General features: G+C 42.1%; 2 protein-coding genes across 3 annotated transcripts in view; both read right to left on the bottom strand.

Annotated features, from left to right (window-relative positions):
- The window catches only part of far1 (fatty acyl CoA reductase 1), a 28,538-nt gene extending 19,403 nt beyond the window's left edge, over nucleotides 1-9,135 (bottom strand). The window contains exons 1-4 of one of the 2 annotated variants that reach the window (XM_076732799.1): nucleotides 9,044-9,135; nucleotides 2,339-2,450; nucleotides 1,775-1,891; nucleotides 169-344 (exon numbers count right to left, since the gene is read on the bottom strand). In XM_076732799.1, coding sequence (XP_076588914.1) covers nucleotides 169-344; nucleotides 1,775-1,891; nucleotides 2,339-2,410 — 365 coding nt within the window. In that variant the 5' untranslated portion in view covers nucleotides 2,411-2,450; nucleotides 9,044-9,135. The remainder of the gene's footprint in view (nucleotides 1-168; nucleotides 345-1,774; nucleotides 1,892-2,338; nucleotides 2,451-9,043) is intronic. The other variant, XM_076732800.1, reaches the window with a different exon arrangement.
- A 1,683-nt stretch (nucleotides 9,136-10,818) lies between these two features.
- On the bottom strand, nucleotides 10,819-20,233 carry dkk3b (dickkopf WNT signaling pathway inhibitor 3b). Its single transcript, XM_076732798.1, has 7 exons — nucleotides 19,848-20,233; nucleotides 19,074-19,199; nucleotides 18,782-18,862; nucleotides 14,590-14,682; nucleotides 13,588-13,732; nucleotides 12,310-12,460; nucleotides 10,819-12,207 (listed from the first exon to the last, which is right to left on the bottom strand). The coding sequence occupies exons 1-7, from the start codon at nucleotides 20,028-20,030 to the stop codon at nucleotides 12,183-12,185; spliced, it is 804 nt and encodes a 267-aa protein (XP_076588913.1). The 5' UTR covers nucleotides 20,031-20,233; the 3' UTR covers nucleotides 10,819-12,182.
- Nucleotides 20,234-22,665: the final 2,432 nt, after the last annotated feature.

Genomic DNA, 22,665 nt, shown 5'->3' with positions numbered 1-22,665 from the left:
ACTGCACTAGCACACAAAATCAGGGAGAAACACACTGATAAACACGGCTGACTTACAAAGTGCCACTCGAGAGAAACAGGCAGGAAATGAATGTACTGTACATACTCCCAAGAAATTCATGAAAACAATAAAGACCAAGAAATTGAGTAAAACAGCAAGACAACTCACTTGAGTGGCTCAGTAAAGCGGACGGTGGCGGCACAGTGGAAAATGATGTTAACGTTTTCAGCCAGGATGCTCTGATCCTCTTTGCTCAGATCCAGCTCCGGCTGTGTGAGGTCACTGTTCACTGCTATGATCTTCTCTGCAAAGTCCGGCTGCTCTTCTTGCAATCTTTCAAACAGCTGAGCGTGGAAACCAAATGAAAATGATGCCCAAGTTACAGTACACAGTAAACTGTAAGCACAGTTAAAACTTGCAAAGCATAAATCATTGGACTGTTATTCAGTGTGTAGTTAAATATCTTTTCACAAAAGACGAGTTTCTATTCCCTTGCTTACTGCTGGCGGTGTCGGTGGTGCATGGCTGATGGCAGAGTGCCCTACTTTTCATCCATTCCTCCTGCAACAGATCTCAGCTCTCTGTATTCCTCTTTCTCGATGCCTCCTCTTATATACAAACTGGTGATGTAAGCATCTGCTGCCTACAGTCTCCTTAAGGAACCCCTTCCAATGAAAATCAAGTCTTTAAACCTTTTTTTCCACAGCATTGTTTTGAACAACGTACCCAAAAACAGATGGGTTTTGCCACAAAACTTACATCTAAGTCTGACGCTGTTCCATCATTTTATCCTGGGGACACAGCGAGTACGAGCTAACATGTTGCTCAACAATGTTAGCCAACGTTACATGATGACTGATGTCAAATACTGACAGGACTTTTTATGGCTCAGGGATGTTGATACAGAGATTACAACAAACATGACTCAAAATAGTTCAGATAGCTGAGTAGCTTAATTAGATGATGGCTTCATTCATTATGATCATTCTGACAGAAAACCTCTCATGACTTTGGGGTTGTTCATGAAGAAAACATGATAAAGGTTGTCCTCATTAGCTGCTAGTATGGGTAAGGTGAGGGCATTCAAGTGCTTTTGGCACGTGGGAGAAGTTTTCCTTCAGGGCTTTCTGCCAGAAAGAGACACCAGAGGCTGAGCAGGTATGTCTGAGCTGCAGGCGAATGGTGGAGGGGTGGGTGGAGATGGAGGTGGGGACTATTTGCATATTCATAGATCCGCACATACTGAATGAAAGCAAAGGCGTAGAGTTACATCTAAGCAAATATAAAGCATGAAAGGATTTTAGCCTCCATGGAAGAAAAATTCTGATGAACAGAGATTTGTTTTGAGTGTTTAATCAGCACCAGGAGGGGAACTTTCAAATCAGCAGCCAGTTGAACAAACGCTTGATCAGAAGCATCAAATGTAAAGTCAATGGAAAGTTGAAACTAGTTTAAACCCCCCAATTGACTTAATTAAGATGACTGTAATCAAAGCATTGTCACAGAAAATGTCAAAGGTCAAAATTTCTGTTACTGCGAAGCGCTAAGCTAAGAGTACAATAAGAACTAAATGTCCTCTGGCTCTACAACAACATGGACTGACGCACACCAGCTCAAGAGGTGAAGATTTTAAGTGGCATCTGAACTCCGTGCAGGTACCAGCTTGTGTGTGGTGCCTAACTCCTGCACTCTACTCAAACTGAGACATGGCCGGTGCAACAGGCCCTCAAGCCCATCAGGTCATGCCATCCCAGTCTTTTAGCCCACTTCTCACCTTGCAGTTGATGACGTCAGCGAGGCGGGCCTGAGGGCTTTGACCAGCTTTTGACCTGACCATCACATAGACAGCTTTGACTCTTGGGCAGGACCTCAGCAGCTTCTCCAGCAACACCTTTAAAAATGACCAAGTAAGAGATAAAATCAGCTTTTATTCATTGGACTGCTCAATTGAGGCACTGCACACTTCTTTTAAAGCAACTTCCTTTTGCTGGTTGCAGAAGTGTAGCCTCATGTGTTTTGTCAAGAATGCTTCTTCCTCCATGACATCAGAACAGCCACACGGAAACAAATGAAAGTCAGATCAGTAGAGGAAGGCAGTAAAAGGACACCCATGCTCACGTGCTCTGCTACATTTATCAAATGTTCTCACCAAAAAACAGATTCTTGTTCTTACTCATGCCTTCACAGCACAAACACACAATGAAAGCCTTGAGTCAAGATGAAAATGTGACCAACAGACTCCACTAAAAGGATTTCCTCTCATCTTGCTTGGTAGCTCGCATTTTAGGGTTCAGGTACGTCCTGTGTTGGCTACTTGTCCATTCAACTAGCACTGTACCTTGCCGATGAAACCTGTTACACCAGTGATCAGCACACTTTTCCCTGCATAGTATTCTGGGATGGTCACCATGATGCCTGCCGTTTCAGTGTGCTCCTCGACACCACTCCGCCTACACAGAAAGGGGAAAAAAAAAAAAGACAAAAAAAGGGGAGGTAATATTGTGAGACTGACAAATGAACAGAAACAATCTGTGAAGGAAATATTACTGTGTTGCACTTCTCCTTACAAACTTTTTATTCTTTATTAGATATGAAAGAAGTCAGTAAGTCAGTAAGGCGGTCTTATCCGAAATGACTAAACACACAGTTCAAGGTCTGCTTCCGAATGTTTACAGCCAGGAGAAAAATCAGACATCAAAATCCATGACAGGATCAAAATTATGACTCAAACACTGAATAGAATTAGACTAAAACTGAGTCCCACTGACTAAATAAAGAGTGAAGCAAAGCAAAAAGGCTAAAATGTGACTTTAAACCAAGCACAATTTTCAGTAAGCGAGTAAAACCAAATTTTATATTTTGTAAAAATGAACACTGCACGGGTTAAATAAAGATCCAGCGTAAAGGGAAGTCGACTCTGCAGCTCGGAGGGAAGTCCAGTTTTGTGCAGACCACAGTGTTTGAAGAGTTGCTCAAAGTTGTCAGACATGTCTTACATACAGCTCAGCCATTTTTACCCACGAGAGTTGATACTTTATACTTTGATTAAGCGATTAATCCCTCCATTCCTTTCCATAATCGAAAGGTGACATCTTCAAATTTATAAAATATGCAAATTTGAGAAGCTGCAACCAATTAAGATTTGCTTAAAAAGTGACAACTGATTATCAAAACAGATAAGAGCAGATTTATTTGCTGTTTCTTAATGAACCTCTCCAGTTCCACATGTGTGGCAAACAAAGCACATTATATTGTGATGTGTTGACTCTGCACTACTGTATGTGGTCAAATGATGTTGGTTTTTCAGCAGAATGACACAGTGGAGCTGATAACAGGCCATTCAGGAGATAACTCAGCTAATCATTAACTCGTGGAACTTTCTTTTATCACCTGCCGTGTGAATGAAATGTATTACAACAGTTATCCAAACACTGTGATGCCCAAATCTGCCATTCAAAGTCATACCAGAAGTGTACTGCCACAACTTAATGCTGCCTTTTAACGCTGCTGTTACACTGAAGTGAAACATGTTACTGAAAGAACCCATGAACGACAACCAAATCATTACACAGACTTCCTATAAACTTTTATTCTGGCTTGCAAGAACAAAGTGCAGGAATTTGCAATGATAAAAAAAAATGGCACAACATGGCAAATATAATAAAATATAGTTATCTTTTCACAATGCCTTTACTGACAGACAGGTACGAACTGGAATATAGATAAATGATGAATGACAAGACAACGCTCTGCAGCTGCTGCAGAAACACTGCTTCTTTGAGGTCATGAATCATTTTGTTCTGTACACGCAACTCCTGACCCATTAGCTGGTGTCAACATTTCACAGGATTTCCAAAGACTTCTGTGCAATTCAAATACTTCAGTCCATCTGAAACCAAGAGTTTCAGTCACCTGGGATTATCTGTGCTACACTCTGACTAGGATTTTAAAAAAGGCAGATAGGGATGAAAACATGTTTGGTATTTATGCTGCAACAATAATCCAGAACAAACTGCTGCAGACTTTACAGCACTAATGGTGCTGAATGGTGATTCTCTTGTTAAACTTGCTTGATTTTTGGTAGCATCACTGCTCACGTCGTCACAGATAAACCAGTTTTTCAGCTTTGCATGCAGTCAGATTTGGGAGCACATGATATTACAGCATGTACAGTGTCAACTGGAGGGTGGACGTCAAGATTACAATTAAACCTTCATTCTTGTGATTTTGAGAACCAGTAGCTTGAAAAAAAAAAAGGGGGGGGGGGTTTTACAAGCTTGTGTGAAGAGCTTGGCTGACAGAATCTTGAACAGAAGCCAAGTCCCATCACCACCAGTCTGACTACAAAAATAAAAGTTTTTTCCACTGACAGTGAATTCTGCCACCATACAGAGCTTTTGTCCTACACAGCAGTAGATCAACACCACGAAATAACACTGACATCACATCTGACTCAAGAGAGGACACTAATGGAATATACTGCACTAATATTAACTACGCTCTGAATACCCGCTCAGACTCTGGCCAATGCTGCAGATGTAGTTTGCTGCATCGCATCCGCTGCCAAGTGGCCGGTTCCAGCTGTACGCCTGTCAGACCCCGACTGTGACTACGGCCAAGCTGCACACTGACTCAAAGCTGCCTGTGAATACGTACAGTACTCACACAAAAGAACAGAAAATAATTTTTTAAAAAAAGGCAAGAGAAATACATTTCAGTGCCAACATTCAAAAAGTGTCCAATGAGGGATGTTTGTGTGACATTATGACTACAGAATGAGACCACATGCACATACGGCCAATGAAAATGTGTGTTTAAGATAGAAACATCTCAGAGAACTCTCAATTGTGGAATAACAGATTCACTGATGCACTGATGTTTGGGATTGTTGCAAATAAATCTAAATAAAACAAATCAGAAATAAGTATTCATTCACCCTCGTAGTTCATATTAAGATTAGGGATGCACCAACCGACTCGCCTGGTCACTTCGCCTTAGTGCCTAAGGAGCTTCCTGAGTTCTTGTTTAATATCAACAGCAGAGGTGGAAAGCTGTTAGGCCACAACTTGTGCAAGAATTCAACCATGCGAGTGTTATACCTGCCAGAGAAAGAGTGTAAAGTCAGGGTGTGTGTGTGCCTGCACAACCTGGTATTAACACACAGTCAGTGTAAACGCGACAGCAGACGTTGCGCTGCCTGTTTCTGGTATTTTACACTGATTATGTCAACAATATCCCAGACAGAATGAGACTAACACAAAATAGACTAATCAGGTGTATTTCAGGGTCCATTTGTTGTTCAGAATAAGCACTGGGCTGCAGCAATGAGCACACACCATATCAATGTTTGTCTTTTGTCTAGATGTCTATGCAGTTTGATCTACTTGTGTGCGACTACAAACTTTGTAGTATTTTATGTCTTATGTCACATGTATTTTGTGTCCATGTATGACAGGTACACTGAACAAAATGTCCGACAAAAGGTTTTCAGATGCCAGAAGCCAGTCTGGAGTGAAAACTAGGCTGCAGATACAAACTCCAATACAGCTGAGGGGTGACAGCATCTTTGGCTGGGATCAAGAATTATTCCAAGCCATCGAGGTAATGCTGCATCAAAGGCAGCACCACACCAAGGCTCACGTCTGCTCCTGCTTCCTTGTAGGGTTGTTCTGGTAGCAGTATCCGAAATGCCTCCAGTACAGCCTGAAATGCCGGATCAGGTATTGGCGAGTAAGCAAGTTTGTGCACCGATTCGACGTCACACAATTTATTAGCCCCGAGGATGGTCCCCATTGCTTCTCAGGAGCGTTCTGTACAGCTGTACGCAACTTAACAGAAGCAGCCAATATCTATAAATGGCAAGCGACTTGTGTAACTTTGAGCATGTGTCAGCAAACTTACATTTGTCCTTTGCGTATCGGTCGGCTGACGGGGAAATGCACCTGGTTAAAAAGGCCAAAAAAACAAAACATAATATAAAACAGCAGTTTGCTTTTGCTGTAAATCAATTCTTCCTTGATGCTCTGAAGCAGCAGCCGGTGCAACAAGTTGCACTGCGCTGGCACTGGGAACGACTGCTTCAGAGCAGCAAAGACGAATGGATTTCTGGTGGTGTAAGGTTAGCCGGACCGAGCAGAAAGTCACCAATTTATTTTACAAAACTGTGGCTGTACTTTTAAGGAAGTGTTATGTATTCCTAGATTTACTTGCTTATTTATTTCAGTTATGACTGTCAAGATAATAAAAGAAAGTTCTATGGTATGCATTTTCTCTGTATTTGTTCATGCTTGACAAAGGGTTTAATCTGGGCAGGACATACAGCGATGACAGCAATCACATCACACCCATACAGGGTTAGTAGAATACAGCTGTTAAAAAATATGTGTATATATATATATATATATATATATATATATATATATATATACACCTATTTATTTATTTATTAATTATTTTAAATAATGCACTGGTAACAGATGGGTACTCATGATTGGCAGACATACAAAGTTCAGGTATATGGAAAGACGTATCAGAACATCTACTTCCTTATCAACAAATGAAGCTTGTCCATTTTTGAGGAAACGCACAAGATGTAATCTTCTGGATCTTTTTCTGAAGTTCTGGAAAACAAATTTTGATAGACCAAACTGGTGCCCTGTTTAAGTCACTGCATCTCTGTGCATGTCAGGGCGAACAATGCAGAACTGGGACAAAAGACAACAGCTAAAAGCAGCTTCCCCTCTGCAGCACTCCCTGAACAGAGAACCTGGCACTCTCCTATATGAACGTCCTTGAAAGCTGATCGGCCAACGCTGAAAAAGTAAAATCTTGTTTTGCACGTATGCTAACAGGCCTGCTGTGGCCTTTTGATCAAAGTGTCTGTGAAAGCGACTTTAGCTTACAGTAAGTCAGACAGCAAGCTGATCCCCGATGCCACATCTTGACTCTGAATAATTGATCAGACACATTAGAAACCTTAAATGGGGCACCTGTGGCTGAGGTTAAACGGTTTACAGACGGCTGAAACTTTAAGGTTTGACAACAAACACTCAGGAGCAACCTCTGTCTGACTAATCCCACTGCAAAGCAAAGGAAAATCTTAGCGTTTAAAGCTTTCCAGACTTTGTGACAAAGGCATTTACTTACATCTCTATATCAAACATGACATTAAGACCCTGCTTTCACCTCTTCTACATGGTTTATCCTTCGTCAACAGCCATCCAACCCCTACAGCAAAGAGATTTACCCGGTCGATGAAATATATGGACTGAAAGGCAACAGAGTCAGACCGTAGTGATGGACAACTGTCCCAGAAACACTGACATGAAGGCACATCTGTCCACGCTACTGCTTATTCCAACAGGAAATGTCAACTTCATGCTTATGATGCCACAACGCACTCAAGTGATTGTTTTTCTCCTTTTTTTATACTCCTGCAAATGTTTAAGAGAGAATGTCACAAAATATAAGATATATTAACATAAAAAAGTTCAATGGAAAACACTTTAACTATAGCACAGTAATGCAGCGTCTGTATTTGGGCTGCTCTGAACGCGCCGATGTGGTCCGTTGCCCTCATCCACAGACCCTCTGCCTGCTGTTTGACAGCATTCTGGCAGGTGATACAGAGGTTTTCGTGGTGTTTCAGCCTCATGTGGGGGCCGGTCTGTGGCATCATTTTCAAAGTACAGTTTCCTGCTCTGTCACACTTTTCATAACTAAACCACATCCACGCAGCAGAAAAGCCTGCTCTTTCAGTCTGAGCTCTTTGCTTTGTCTTGACTGGTTGGAGTCCTTCCCTTGTTTGGAATTACCCCGACTGTCCTCCATGTTTTTATTTCCTGTTGCATCCACATGTGCAATAACACAAAGCCTCATTCAAATGACCAAATATTTCATATCACGCGTGCGTCGCACTGGACTGACTAGTTTAAGTTTGCCGTTTGGATGTTGATGTTACCTTTTCTACGAATTTCTAATGTGTCTTTGGCAAATGTTATTTTTGTGCAGGTTTATAGTTTTCACCATTAGTGAGGTGGCTGTTACAGCCCATGGCACCAGCTGTAACTACTACTACTGTGTTGAATGTCATTATAATTCAGTACAACAGACTGTGTGTCTGCTGTCATGAAGAAAGTAACCAGCAATTAGCCCATTTTATTTACAGTACTTGTGATTGCGTTATTTAATTAGTTACCATCAAAAGTTGTGGAATTACAGTAACACCCAACTCTGATGATCAGAAACACAAACTGCCTCTAATACTGTGTTTAAAGTCCACAACACATCAGAAATATGTCTGAAAATGGGAAATCATTATGAGGGCACCATTTCCTCATCACCCCACAAACCACCAGCGAGCACATTACTGCAATTAGAGCCATCCCGCACGATGATATCCATCAGGCAAAACGCACAACGAGAGCACACTTCAGCTCCAGCAGCCTAAACTATGAGGCGACGGATCCCGTGATTCTCCGTCCGCACAGCTGCCTCACATCATTATCAGTCACCGTCCATTTGCTCAGTGGGCGACGCTGAAAACCACACCGACTGTTGGGCTTTGACAGCCTTTGACGTGATTACTGCAGGAGGAAATGAAAAGTGAGACAGCTCAGCTAACCCTCGCCACAAATGAAAAGTACCGGAGCAGCCGACCTTCCTCATTAAAGTGCTTCAACAAACTGCCAGTGGCGGGGAGGGCACAAGAAGAAGCGCTGACAATTACGTTCAAGTTTAACGCAACAGCTCCATGGTGGCTTGGCGGGGAGCAGTGGTGACTGGCTGACGTTTCTGTCTCTGTGGTGGAGGGGTGGGGGTTTACGCTCAAAGCCCACGAAGTCTAACTTAGTCCAGACATCTGCGTTCATCTTAGAGCAACACTCCAGTTGGTGTTGCGCCAGCCCTCCCTCCTCTTTGGTGCATCTCTTCCTACACGATGTCACAGCAGCATTTGGCGCTTTGAAACCCGGCAACGAGCGCCACAGTGACACGAGTACACGGCACACACGGCTCGTGGACGTAAGTCAAAGGGGGTACGTACCCGAAATGTCGACGTTTTCCCCGACTCTTCAACTTGTCTGCTGTGTGGCGGAGCAGCGGCGTGTACCGCTACAGGCGACAGTGTGGAGACTCAGCAGGAAGCCAGCAGCCAGGGCGGATAAATGAGCCGCCGTGACGTCAGAGGGACGGCAGGCTCCGGCACAGCTAGGGCGCAGACAGAGGTCTCACTCCTCCGCGTTTCACCGAGCCTCAGCTAAGCCAGCCCCTGGCGAGCCAAGAGGCGCCGAAGCAGCTCCACAGGTATTTTCGGAGGCATGTCAGAAGTCCGAGTGGGCGTGAAGCCTGTAGTGAACATGTCAGCTTTAGTGATAGTGAGCCGCGTGTCCAGAACATGCAGTCGCTTAGTTTAAAGTCAGATCTTGTCATTTCTGTGAGAAGGAATTACACATTCTTCCCCTGAACGATAAGAAGACCCACCCCTACTGAATTCAAGACACTAAAGCGTTTTGCAGCTACAGCCTTACTGAGCTGGTGAAGCGTAAACCAAGCTTTAAGCAAGAGCTTGTGGTGGCTATAATTTTGGCCAGTGTTGGCAAACTTTAGACAGATGTTGCTACCTGACACGATTCAGCCAGCTTGCAGACTTTCTGACTCTTCTTTCTGCTTGTGTTATGGTTAATCTACGTTTCAGCTGCAGTTATCATGGCTTCTGTGTCCATAGCAGATTTAATCCTCTGCACTTGGTCCCGTCATGCAGCATGGGAAATCCACTCCATTCCTGGTTATCACTGCCTTAGTCACAGGCAATCATGGCCAGATTGACCTGTTAGCTGCCCCAGGTCAAACATCTGCTGATGGGCTCCTATTTACCTCATGCTGAAACAATACAAACTGGCCCCAGGTGAAACTAATGCCTTAAAATTGGATTAATAGTGGACCCAATTTAGTTGGTTGTTGCACATTCCCATACAAATTTGCAATAAAATTACCAAAGCCCCATGACTTGCACCACACTAAACCTGGGACATTTGAAGCCCCCAGGGGTTTTGGGTGCGGTTGTGCTTGCTGATACGCACCGTTGGAAATCCAGACTTGAGAGCAAGGGTGGTTTTATACCTAATAAATACTTTTCAGGCAGGGGAAACCAGCACATCCAGAGGAAACCCACCTAAACAGGGGGCATTTTCACACAATAGGTCTTGTTTAGGATTTTACACCCTTGATTCCAAAAAAGTGAGGAAACATACCTAAAACAAAATGTGGTGATTTGCTCATCTTTTGTCACATATACTCAATTGACAGTACAGCAGCACAAAGGTGATATATTTAATGACTGACCTCATCAACTTCATCGATTTTTGTAAACATATATTTATTCTGAATTTGGTGCAGCAACACATTTCAAACAAGTTGGGACAGGAGCAACAAAAGACTGGCCCTGAAAAGCCCAGTCTGTGCTGACGGTGTCTGCTCAGCTCTGACAGGCCTGAGCAGGCACCACCCACCATGTTTCCTCACCGGCACTGCAGATGTTTTTGTTTTTGGATGACACCGGTGATTGTATAGTTGTGATATAACAACCTCAAAAAAGTCCTGACAGATCATGTTAAGGCAAAGTTTCTGAATACGTGTTGATGGAGTGTTTTGATACTTTCTTTATATAGCACCTCGGCATACTTTATAATCAAAAAAGATATGGGTATGTCACTTTCTACAATATGGGACCTTCAAAGCTCTGGCTAATGAGTTACTATAGAAAAAGGTTGATGGGTACTGTGGTACTACCTAAACTGACAGAAATAGCATAATTTGTTTGGAACAAGTTTAAACAGGTTTAACATTTAATAGCAGAATCATCCACTCCCACCCCAACCTCAGGAGCTGAGGGCAGAGAGAGGGACGTCACAAAACTTCAAAAATGCACAGCAGTTCAGATTAGTTGTAATAAGCCATACCCATTTTAATCAGTCATTACCAAATTTTATGCATCAGCTGAGTCATGCCCCTGGATCATGTTAAGTGAATTCCCTATGAATCCAAGCGGCCAAGTTCAAGGTATAAAATCTTTGCATTTGTGGCGTCCTCTAGTGGGAGAATATCCCAAGACTGCAGAGCAAAGCTTGGACCAGGCATCCAAACATGTGCACCAAGGGTGGTTACAGTAGTTTAAGCCAAATTTGATTTATGAGCGTTAATGTGAAATTGAACTTGAAGACACAGCTCTGAAAATGTATTATTTCAAAATAGACTGATGTACTAAAATTTCCTCTAACTCTGCAAAGTCCATAGATGATCCTGACTCGGTTTGGGGACAACTGGCTCAAGTTTCTGATGAGATGTCAAAAACAGGACAAAATGACTGCATTTCGTTGTCACTACTGCATTTCGTTGTCTCTGTGTTGCACTCTGATGATGACAATAAAGTTGAATCTAATCTAAAACAAAGAGAATGATAAAAGCAATAAGAAAGAAGAAGAAGATGAAGAAGAAAAACGATAGGGCTCCAGCAGAAAGCATCATTGGTTGAAAGAAAAGGAAAAAGGAAAGAAAAGCAGCCTATAATTTTGCATCAGAGTGTGGACCGACACATTTAGATATTCAGTCTCTCTGTGGAAAAACACTGAAGATGAATCTCAAGATGCAAGTGAAAGACCTTTTTGTTTCCTTCAGTTTTACTCTTCGCATGTGTATGTGTGTGTGAGTGTGTGTGTTTCAGTCTGTCCTGGGATCATGTGGCTATCAGCCTCATCCTGAATATTTCCTTCACGTGTCTCTCTGACTTTGCGTGTATGTGTGCTATTTCTCAAGTTCCGCTTCCTGACACACAGAAAAGCGATAAAAGCTTGCCCTCTAGTGGTCAAAGCTGTGATTTGCTGTAGTCCTCCATTGCAAAAAGAAATTAAACCCATCTGTGAATATGAAAATATCACAATAGTGCTTTTCTTGGTTCTCAGTCAAAACGAAAAACAGCTCTTTTATTTGCTTCATGATATGTAATACACATTGGTAATAAGGCATAAATAACACAGTGCAAGTCCTTTCCTGAAACAACATCCTACTCCTTTAAAAAGTGTTGGTCAGCAGGTGGGCTGTTGTTTGATGAGTGCTCAGTATGGATGTTAATATAGCTCCCGGACAGGATTACGTATAACTTCCTCATGTTCTGTCCATCTCCAGTACTACTCTCCACAAACAGATCCACGTCTGTGTGTGAGGAAAAAAAAAAAAGGAATTTAGAAAAACCAAACATTTGCAGTAAAGCTATGGATTTTAAGTGTAAATGTAAAGTAAACTGCTTGCTCTCACCCATGAGGTTGGCACTGGAGGTTATCAGCACACGGGCAGTGGTCACGGGGACCCTCCTGGTCCCAAGCCAGCATGTCCATCAGCAGGTTGGGGTGGTTCCAACAGGATTCCCCCTTCTCTGGTTTGGGGTTACACACTGGAAACAACAGCTCTGGAGAAAGTACCAGAGAGAAAACAAATGACACTGTCTTTGCTTTGCCTGTTCAGCCACAGTGGCCACTGTGTCACTGCTGATATTAACTGCCCAGCTCTTGTAGTTACACACAAAGCAAACATATGAGGCCCATGTCAGATGTTCAGGCCCAGTTTTGCAGAAATTAAGAACGCACAAGAAAAATTTTCCATGAATGTCTCCATTCAGTTTTGTTTTAATCTTCTTGGACAGAGTTTGAAGCATCTGGAACTCAGCTGCAAGCTGAATTACTAACAGATGACATAAATCAGTGAGAAAGGAGCTAATTTGGAATTTATTTATGTGAAACAAAACTGTTTATTATTTTAATCAGTCAGACCAGTTTTACTGCATGTACGCCATTTCATCCGACTGCAGTAAAGAGAAAAAATATCAGTCAGCATTAAAGAGTGCACATGGTCCTCCACTATTACTCCTCTCTGATGTTTTCTTAAGCATTTTCATTGCTTAATCATTTCATTGCTTTCATTGCTCTTTAGCATTATCCAACACTCCTCACTTGACGGCCTTCATACAGTACATTTGACCATGAGCTGTATATGGAGAAAGACTATACAATGTGTTTGATTTCAGTTGAACTGAAGCTAGAGAGAAATAAGGAAATGTGGTTGGTTGAACACAATGCTGCAGTGATGCACAGGTGTACTCCAGACAATATTTTTTTCCCTAGGATGGCAACGGACTCATCTAATCATGGAGAATGACTACCCCATGCCCCTAAGTCTAAACTTTTGGGTGTGACGTCAATAAAGTTTGTTTGCTATGACTAAATAAATATCATGACTCCTCCACTGTCATCCTTGAAAAAAAAACAAACAAAAAACAAAATGCATACTCCATAAAAATGAGATAAAGTTGGATTACAGAGAAAAGGACAGGAAAAATTCAAGCTTCCTTGAGGGACATGCACAAAGAGTATGAGCTAAAATGATTTGACCTGAGCTCAACAGATTTGACTTAAAACAACATACCCTACAGCGTGTATCTGAGCTCTTATACTAAATATGTGAAGTGTGGCTTTAACTGAGTCAGGTTAAGTTCTTGTTTTCCGGGTCGGCCTCTGAGGGCGTCATGTTGTATCTCACCTCGTTGAAAGGCACAGCAGAGGTCCGGCCTGCAGTCACTCTGACCCTGACAGATAGTTCCCTCTGTTCCTTCGGTGGCATTGACTGTACACTGGCCCCACACACACAGCTGATCTGAGCAACACTCCTCATCTTGAGTGCAGGGCTACATGGGGACACACATTCAGATATGCAAACAAGTATGTAAAGCAGACATGGTCTGTTGCTGTCCTTCATGGTTCATGTACTTTTGTGCTATCATCTATTACTTCATGGATCCTTTTTGGTTTTTTATGTGTGGCTTTATAACACTTAGATATTTCTGACCTTTGACTTATTAATGCTGCTCCACTGTACAGGATTAACACTTCAGCTAACATTGTTATTCTGATTTTCTGTGTGTTGAGACATTTTATCATGATAATCCATGTTGATATGACTTTGGCATTATACAGCAGTGTGTCACATTGTGTGCAAACTCTGCTGCTGGGTTTCTGTACAGAACAGAGGGAATTTGCTTTGTGGCACAGAGCAGAAACGATGCCAAGATAAAGTCTTCATTGTTAGTTTTCACCAGCAGACTTTCACTCTTTATCCTTTTAGGCAACCTTTTGCCAAAGACACTAATTGTGACCAGATGCAAACAATTTGTGAGAAATGTGATAGAGTTGATGCTTGCACAAAATTATGTGGTTTTTAGCAGCTAAATGCTCCATTAATTTCACTAGCCAGACGCTAACTGTGTCTGTTTGTCGTTAAGAGCTTGGCAGGTAGCGAACTGTAGGGCACGGTCAGTTTATCAGAGATGTTGGGGTAGCTAGCTTACATGAAACCAAAACAATGCGCTGAAAGCCGTTAAAACAGCACGAGTCAGGTGATTATTGTCCGCGGGCTCGTCACTGTTAGCGACACTGTTCACATTAAACATAGCCATTTGATCCATTGTGGAAATGAAAACACTGAGCAGAGCAGCTTTAACTGAACAAGTAACCACAAAAGAACACAGTGTGACTGAATCCTCACCATATCTGTCGGTATGCAGGGGAGGCACTTGGAATTCTCTATCTCATACAGGCAGTATTTCAGATCACCACAGTCCTCATCCACCATGCATTCCTGGGTGGAGAGATGACAAGAGTTATATATTGAGTCGGTGAGAGAGCGCAGAATTAAAATGCACGTTGAAAAAGTGAGTTGAACCCGACTGTACAGCAGGATTAGCGTTCATTAGCTTCCTTTGCCTTGTACTGAAACAAAAGCTTTGATTTGAATCAGTTTTAATCTGAATTGACTTTTTGATGTGAATGGTGTTCAAAACAATTGCATTAATCTAAAGTGTTATATGTAAGCCACCATATATGACATCTGGGTTACATTTTCCTGTCTCACAGTAGCAGTTGTCCGATGCAACCCCACTTAATTGGTTCCTCGTGGTTGATGGTTTCTGAAGTTGTCCCTCTGCCAGCTACAGTCCATCTCCATTAAAACTGCCTGATGGACAACATCAGTGAAATCTGAATTGCACAGATGGGCTAAATCTCAAGAATTTTCACTCCTCTTCCTCTACATTTTGTTTCTTTCATAGGTTGTTGATAAAACGTTTCTTGATCAAAAGTAAATGGCAAAGAAGTGCAAAAGTGAAGTGAGACTGCTTTCTATTATGGCCTCTAAAGGTAAAGACATGAGCATCTTTTCCACCTCTGTGATGTGACATCTCCCAGTTTCACTGTATGACACAATGCTTGAGACCGAACCCCAACATTTACATCTCTGAAACATTTTCCATCAAATTCCACTTTAGTTGAGATGCAAATATATAAATGTGATTAGAAATCATGTTTGTTTTGTCAGTTATCTCCTGGGACACCAAATACATCATGCAACAAAACAGATGGCAGCGTACAGAGTGCAGTGCACACTGCTTTCTAAAAGAATTTGAGGGCTTTAGGGCGGATTTTCCTTTAGAATACATATGACTAGTTTAGTTGGGCTTTTATTGTGAAATGTTGGAATGCTACTCAGACATTTGAGATCTAGTTCGACTCTTTTCCAGTGGACAGAGGAAACAGTGTCTGCCAAAAACAGCACTGGCCTGCTGTGAACTGAACTTTTTTTTTTTTTTTTTGTCTTTATCTTTCGTGTGTTGCCTCTGGGAAATCAGCAGAGGAACAGAGCCAAGTCCCTGAAACAGCATGCATTATTGAGGCTGACTGGACTGTGTCAAAGTCAGAAACAGGATCAAGAGGCTAACAGTTGTTATCAGACGAGGCCACTCATAATGATAGACACTCGAGCATAGCTGCCGCATCTCTGCCAGCGAGTGCATCATTTATCCTCTGTGAGTCTGTCTTCAAAATATGTGCATGTTCGCTGTGTACCTGTGCGCCTCTGATCTAAAAACTTTCCTTTCTCCCTGTGAGTACACTGTCTTCTGCTTGAGACATTCAGTTTTAGAAAGCTCTCACTGGAAATACAATGGAAAATATGTAAAAAGAACACACTGGAAACTACAAATATGGGCCATGCTCCCCACAATAACCAGCAATTTTCTCCATAAATGCCAGATGACTACAGCTGCTATTAGTTTCATAAGCTCAGCGGGGACTTAAATATGTTTTTAAATTGTCTTCCACATAGACCAATAAAATGCATAGTCTACTCACTGAGCAATACACCCCATTCAAGCACAGCTTACATGTTTTCTGGAACACTTCGGACTCAAAGTTCTGGCCTTGGTTGATGTGCAGTGTTTTTGGTGCTCCATAATGACACACTAAGGTGAGCACTTCAGTCACAGTTACAGCCTGGTCGTTGGGGAGGGGAAAGACCTCCACCCATTTGGTGAAATATTCCTGTACCATGAGGACAGCTTTTGTGCTCTGTTGGGTTGTTACATGGTTTACACCCATGTAACAAGACAAAGATGTGTATAATTTCCATAGCAACAACTCTCTGCTTCATTGTTTTTGTCAGTTTTCTGTAACTGGATAGTTTGAAGCACAGCTTCATGCTGCCTTCACAGGAACAGGACATCAGAACATCATCTATAAAGCTTCACCAACATGGCGTTTACTGTGTCAGCTCAGGAAGATGGACGCTCTCTTCTTTGGTATTCCTCATGGAAGAAATTAAGAGTTTCTTCCTCTTGAAAGAATTTGTTTCTCCCGAGGATTCACCTTGAACACTGTGTTACCTCCATGATTACAGATTTACAAGAGGGAAATTCGTCTGAAAGCAGTTTATCTTGCATCCAGACACACGGTATAACACTTTTAAAACATTGGCCTATCTATGCATTCTTAATATAAATAAACACTGAACAATAGCAACTATATGACAAAAAAATATTAGTTCAAAATTGGACAGTGTAAAAACCTGCACCAATAACAATTTGCTGGTTATTTTGAAAAAAAAAACAAAAAACCCCACACTGACCACATGAGGATGGGTTTTTTATTATTATTATTTTTTGGTCTTTTTTTTTTAGCCTTTATGATAGTGACAGTTGAAGGTACAACGGGAAAGGGGGCAGAGAGAGAGGGGACAACACGCAGCAAATGAGCTGCAGGTGGGAGTTGAACCTGCGGCCACTGCAGAGGACTGACAGCCTCAATACAAGGGGCGCACACCCTACCAACTATAGGGGCTATAGGGGCACCCACATGAGGATGGTTGAAGCTGACGTGGAGATCCGCTTCAGGGATATCCTGAATCTTGATGTTGTCATATCACTGGTGCAGCCCCTCCCAGAGAGCTATTCATCTTGTCAACTTCCGGAGCAACAACGAGGCCCAGCTACTTTCTGCACTTCTGGCTGGGGCAGCATGTGGGTCAAATATGCCCAGTGTTACCTGGCTCTCTGGGAGAAAACCAGGCTGCTTCTTTTTGCTTTCCCAACAACATATCCCATTGAGCAGGGATTCTTCCAGGTCCTCCACACGCACTTTAAGTACTGCAGTCTCTTGGACTTGATAGCCTCAGATGCACTACGGCTGAAACCTCTGCAACCCACCAAGCGCAGTTCTCATACTAACTGTCAAAGCAATTGAGCTCATTTTATCACCAAATGAGGGTTTGATTGTCAAATCTAACCTTTGCATTTGTTTAACACCATTAAAATATAATTTCTATTCATGTGACTCCTTTGCTCCCTGGAAAACTAATGAAAACAACATTCCAACTGTCCCCAAATCTGTTATTTGGCAATCACGACATGACATGACATGACTAAGGTTGAACTAAACCCTAAAATCCCACTAAAACAACAGTACTAACTGTCCAACTACAGAAATCTAAAAGCATAACATTTGAACCACATGTATCCCAGTTTTCTTCCACATGTCTCTTCATCTTAAAATCACAGAAAAAATGATGCGCTGAATCAACCAACTTTACTGTGACTTCCTTAACTGTAATTCAAGGGTGACTCCATGCAGAGGGTGAAATTTCTGTAAAGTTAGTCATTTTAGAAGAGCCGACCTTAGCCTGCCTGGCTTGCGGGCGTACTTGCTTCCCTGGCAGTTTTTTTTTTCCAGCGGCAAACTCTATTAACATAACCACTTTCTGTACAGCTGCCAGGAAAGCAAAAGATCAAAACCACCATTGTAAAGTAAAATGGCAAAACAGGCAGCAAGCAGCAGTAATGACCTCAATCCATCTGGTCTCCTGTTGGCTAAAACTATGAAAAGTACATGGTAGATGTGTTTGCTGGATGATCTCATTCTTTATAAAACAAGTTGAGACAATACAGCCACAGTTTTAGAAAGCGCCTCCCTGCCTCTTCTTACGGGCGCTATAAATATTTACAAAACTGAGTGGAATTGTTAATGTAGAAACATTACATTGAAGTAAGTGCTCTCGATAATTAGACAAATGAGGATGTTCAGTAGAATATGATAAAACATAGTAAAGACTCAAGCCATTATCTGTGTTTCCAAAGGGCTGCTTTTACAGTTTGTATCATCGCCTCTAAAAGAGAAACATTTGGTCTGAAGCCTGGGCCGTTGGATTTCGTGGCCTCAAAACCAAATGTTTCCACTTTTCCGCAATCCTGAGTCGACAGGCTATCAGCTGGACAAGCAGGCGCAACACGTCATTCAGTCAAAGAGCACAGACTCGTAAGAGCTACACCTTGATCAGAAAGGAACGCTTTGAGCCCACAGTCCTCTCTAATTGACCACATTGACCACATAGACGAGGAAGGCAAAAGACTCACGTGGTCCACACTGTTCCACTGGCCAGAGATTTCCGTGTGGATGTGTGAAAGATGAATCTCTCCTGTTTGGTTATTAGTTTCCTATAAATGGCAAAAACAGTGACATATTGTGTGAGACCTCAAATAGAAAAGCGAGTATACTGGTACTCTGTGTTTTATTCATGTGAAAGGAAAAAAAAAAACATTGCTGCTTTTTTCCATCCATGAGAAAATTACCTGGAAAAGATGAAAGGTTTGTTTTTTTGGACTGGGAGTTACATATTTTCCCATATTTTCAAAAGTTAACCCCTACCTTGTCAGCTCTATCCAGGACCCGAACAGCTCTGTCTCCGTCCTTTATCAATTTCTTCGTCTCGTTGTGGTAGTTGGGACGCAGATCCAGTGACATTGAAGAAAATTTGGCACTCTCAGTAGTTATCTGTTGGATTGAATGTAAGGATGCATGAGGAATCCATTCATAAATCTTATATAAAATAAAGCACATGGTTTTTCCATCATGTCCACAAATCAGATTTCCATATGAGGGTGGGGGTATGAATCCTCAAGGCAGCTATAAGGAAAGGCAGTTTGTTGATACACGGCATCCACTGATCGATATTAATCTCCACTTCTTGGATGACATGAAGGGAAACCTCCACAGTAGTTCATGAAAACCAGGCACAGAAACATCAGCAGACTTATTAGACTTGTTGAAATCCAATTCCAGGCAAATATAACAGACCTTACAGCTGATGCCAAGAAGAAGTTGGTTGTTTAAAGTGACACATGTGGGGTTAAAGTCGCTCAGTATTACCTTTTCTTGAGTTGCCTTGAAAATATTTTGGTCAGCTACTTTAATTATGAGAACTATTAATAGTATCAGGCACGGTGTGGGTCAGACATAAAGCAGACATGGAAACTATGTGTAATGTTGCAACACATACCTACGCCTGGTAGTCAAAATGAAGCTGACCTACACTGATACTGACTCTTCCCAACATTACAATACAGGCTACAGGTAAAAGAGCTTCCTCTACTGAGAAATACAACACTGGCCTTGCATGAATGAATAAAATATGACGCAGACCTGGTCCACAGCCTCCTCCAGTATGTGCTGGGTGTCCTCCATCAGCTCCTCCACCTCTCGGAACATGTCGTTCAGACTGAGCGGACTGCGCTCCATGGCGTCCCGCAGGATCACTGCGCCGCTCCGCGCCGCGCAGCCGCTCGCCCACAACAGGCATAAAGTCAAAGGTACCGACAGCAGCATGATACTGATAGCTTTCCTTCTCTTCCTTCCTCCGAGAAGCTGTTGTGCGCCCGTCGACCGAGCAGCAGAGCCGTGTGACGCACCGGTGGCGCACAGCCGCACACAGCTGGATCCGTTTTATTTGGAAAGTCTGAGGAGCGGTGGCGGAGGGGTTGTGGGCGAAACTGGAACGAATCAGGTTTAATGGCGTGGAAAACGTTCCTATTGCATTAGGTGACGTACAAGTCAAAATCAAACGGCGGGTTATGGTGAGGTTTTAGAAAAGACTTGAAAAAAGAGCTGACAGGACTTGCCAGATGTTCACCTACATACAAGGTTTAGTCATCACGCGCCCGTGAAGAAGCACACAGCTCATTGCAGATTTCCCCTGTTAACGAAGCTCTAAACTAAGTTTGGTAGCTTTTGCACGATATAAAATGAAAAGATAAAAATAAGTCAAAAATATTTCTGCATATACTTATGAGGTGAAGTATGTGGAACCAAAATCAGAAAGCAGAAATGTCTTTTTTTTATTTTATGGTGATATCTGTGCTAATGCACGCCTAAATGCAGTTGGCTATCAAGACATAAAGACATTGACTGACTGTCTTATGAATACATGTGTATTTAATCTTTTTCATCCTGTCATTGTGGCTTTGCAGCACTGCCTGGCTTGATTCATTAAACAAGAGTTGCATGGCAGGACACCAGGTGTGACTACTGCCATCGAACCGAGTATTTTATTACATCATACTAGCAGTTGTTTTAAGTACAAAGTTACAGAATGAAGATGAAGCAAAGAAGCTTCCTAAGACTGTGGCCAAGGCCTAACCACCGTAGACTATTAGGACAAACTTGCATTGTTTGGAAAAGCTGCTGGAGAGACCATTATGTCCATTACTTTGGTGGATGCAGAGTTTTACCAGTGGGTCATGGACATTTATTCAACCTGCACAAGGTAAATGTACCTCTGTGTGTGTATTTTTGAACTGCTTCAAAAGTCAGATGCTAGTCGTGACTAACACATCAGCGTGCTAACGATATAACCATATCCTCATGCCTTTTATTTTTCTATATTTGCTTGTACTTCCATATCAGCGGTCAACCTTTCTTCTTTCTTCAAAACGAAAAAATGAAAAACCATGGTATTTCTGTTTTTGGTTTTTCACGTAAAAACAAACTGTCTGAACGTGCATGGACGTGAAAACAAACTCAGTGTGAGAAGTAAAAAGATGAAAAACATTTTTATCGTCATAATCAAAAAAAAAAAAGAAAAGAAAAGAAAAAAAGAAACAGGAGGAAACGAAATTCCAAAACTCTGTTTTATGTTTATCTGTTTTGCTTTGTAGTGAATCTCTCATGATGGAAAAATACTGAACCACATTGTTTATGCATTTTTCCGCATGTGTGGCCAGGGTTAAATGACCATATCAACAAAACTGCTGCGGTTCATGGAGCTCAGAGAGTAATGAAGTCACACCATGACAAATGCGTCCCCACTAATCTGCACTGTGTCGGAGGGTGGATAATTTATATTTGTACAGTGCTTCTGTGGGCTGAACCTGTTGTTCTTCAGTATCAGAGTGTGCTGTTTCCATATTCAGAAACTCATTAAAAGTATATACAGATTTGAGTCCACATTCACATAATCCTACTACTGGCCTGTCATCCATCAACACCGTCAACATTATGTAGCTATGTGACATAGGCTTTTCTGTCACAAAGTAATTAGCATGGGATGTGTGGTTTGCAGTCGCCAACTCATATGTGAATAACGTGAGGTGGTGAAGATAAAGATGGCAAATAAGTTGGAAAGCTTTATTTACCTTGATTCTGTCACTGCAAAGCTACAAATGACACTAAATTGAACTGTGTCCTAAACATTGGATTATGCACTGAAACGGCATCATGCCATGCAACAAGACTGAGCTGATGCTAGTTTGTGCTGAACACCAGGATGTTTGTTTCGGTCTGGCGACCTCTGCTGGCCACTCGTGGAAGTGACCCAATACCTGAAGCCAGCTTCCACAAACTAATGCAAAATATTGCCCATCACTACTGCAAATCGCTCTGTGCAGATAACTTTATCTTCATCTGCAGGTGAAAATCACAAGTATTTGCTGAAGTTAAACAACAACAACAACAACAACAACAACAACAACAACAACAACAACAACAACAACAACAACAAACAAAACCCATAATATCCGCCGGGCACCTATCGTCCGTGACGCATATGATGGAGCTGATCGCACTTATCTGACGCCTGATTCACCAGGCGAGTAGAAGCGTCCCTGAAGTGTATCTATGCTCTGCTCCATGCGCTATAACATTAAAGCGAATACAAGAGACCCGTCAGTGTACATCTACTGGGTAGCATCTGGATAACAACTACGCCAGGTACAACAAATTTCACATGTAGTTATTTTATTTCCATAGCTATTTATTCTACAAGGAGCAAACAGGCTACTTTAAACTTCAATCTGAAGTTATTAGTTAGCTAACTTTATGCTACTCAAGTGATGATAAGCATATTCCTGCAATTAGAACTGGGTGATAATGTTATGGGCACAGCCAGCTGCTCGCCTGGCTGATGAAGTGATTCCTCTATTTCTTGCAAACTCGGTCATGGTACTCCCTTGAGGAAACGTCAAAC

Source organism: Chaetodon auriga, chromosome 6 (genome assembly GCF_051107435.1).
Source record: "Chaetodon auriga isolate fChaAug3 chromosome 6, fChaAug3.hap1, whole genome shotgun sequence".
NCBI classification, from domain to species: Eukaryota; Metazoa; Chordata; class Actinopteri; order Chaetodontiformes; family Chaetodontidae; genus Chaetodon; species Chaetodon auriga.
The sequence above is the reverse complement of the archived record's forward strand: the minus strand, read 5'-3'. Positions and strand labels throughout refer to the sequence as shown.

What these genes read in the sequence shown, in the direction of transcription:
- dkk3b (XM_076732798.1), bottom strand. Translation starts at nt 20,030, where the DNA reads ATGCTGCTGTCGGTACCTTTGACTTTATGCCTGTTGTGGGCGAGCGGC. An exon ending in TGGAGGAGGCTGTGGACCAG is followed by an intron (nt 19,200 to 19,847) that starts GTCTGCGTCATA and finishes TCAATCCAACAG; the next exon opens with ATAACTACTGAGAGTGCCAA. An exon ending in TCCTGGATAGAGCTGACAAG is followed by an intron (nt 18,863 to 19,073) that starts GTAGGGGTTAAC and finishes TGCCATTTATAG; the next exon opens with GAAACTAATAACCAAACAGG.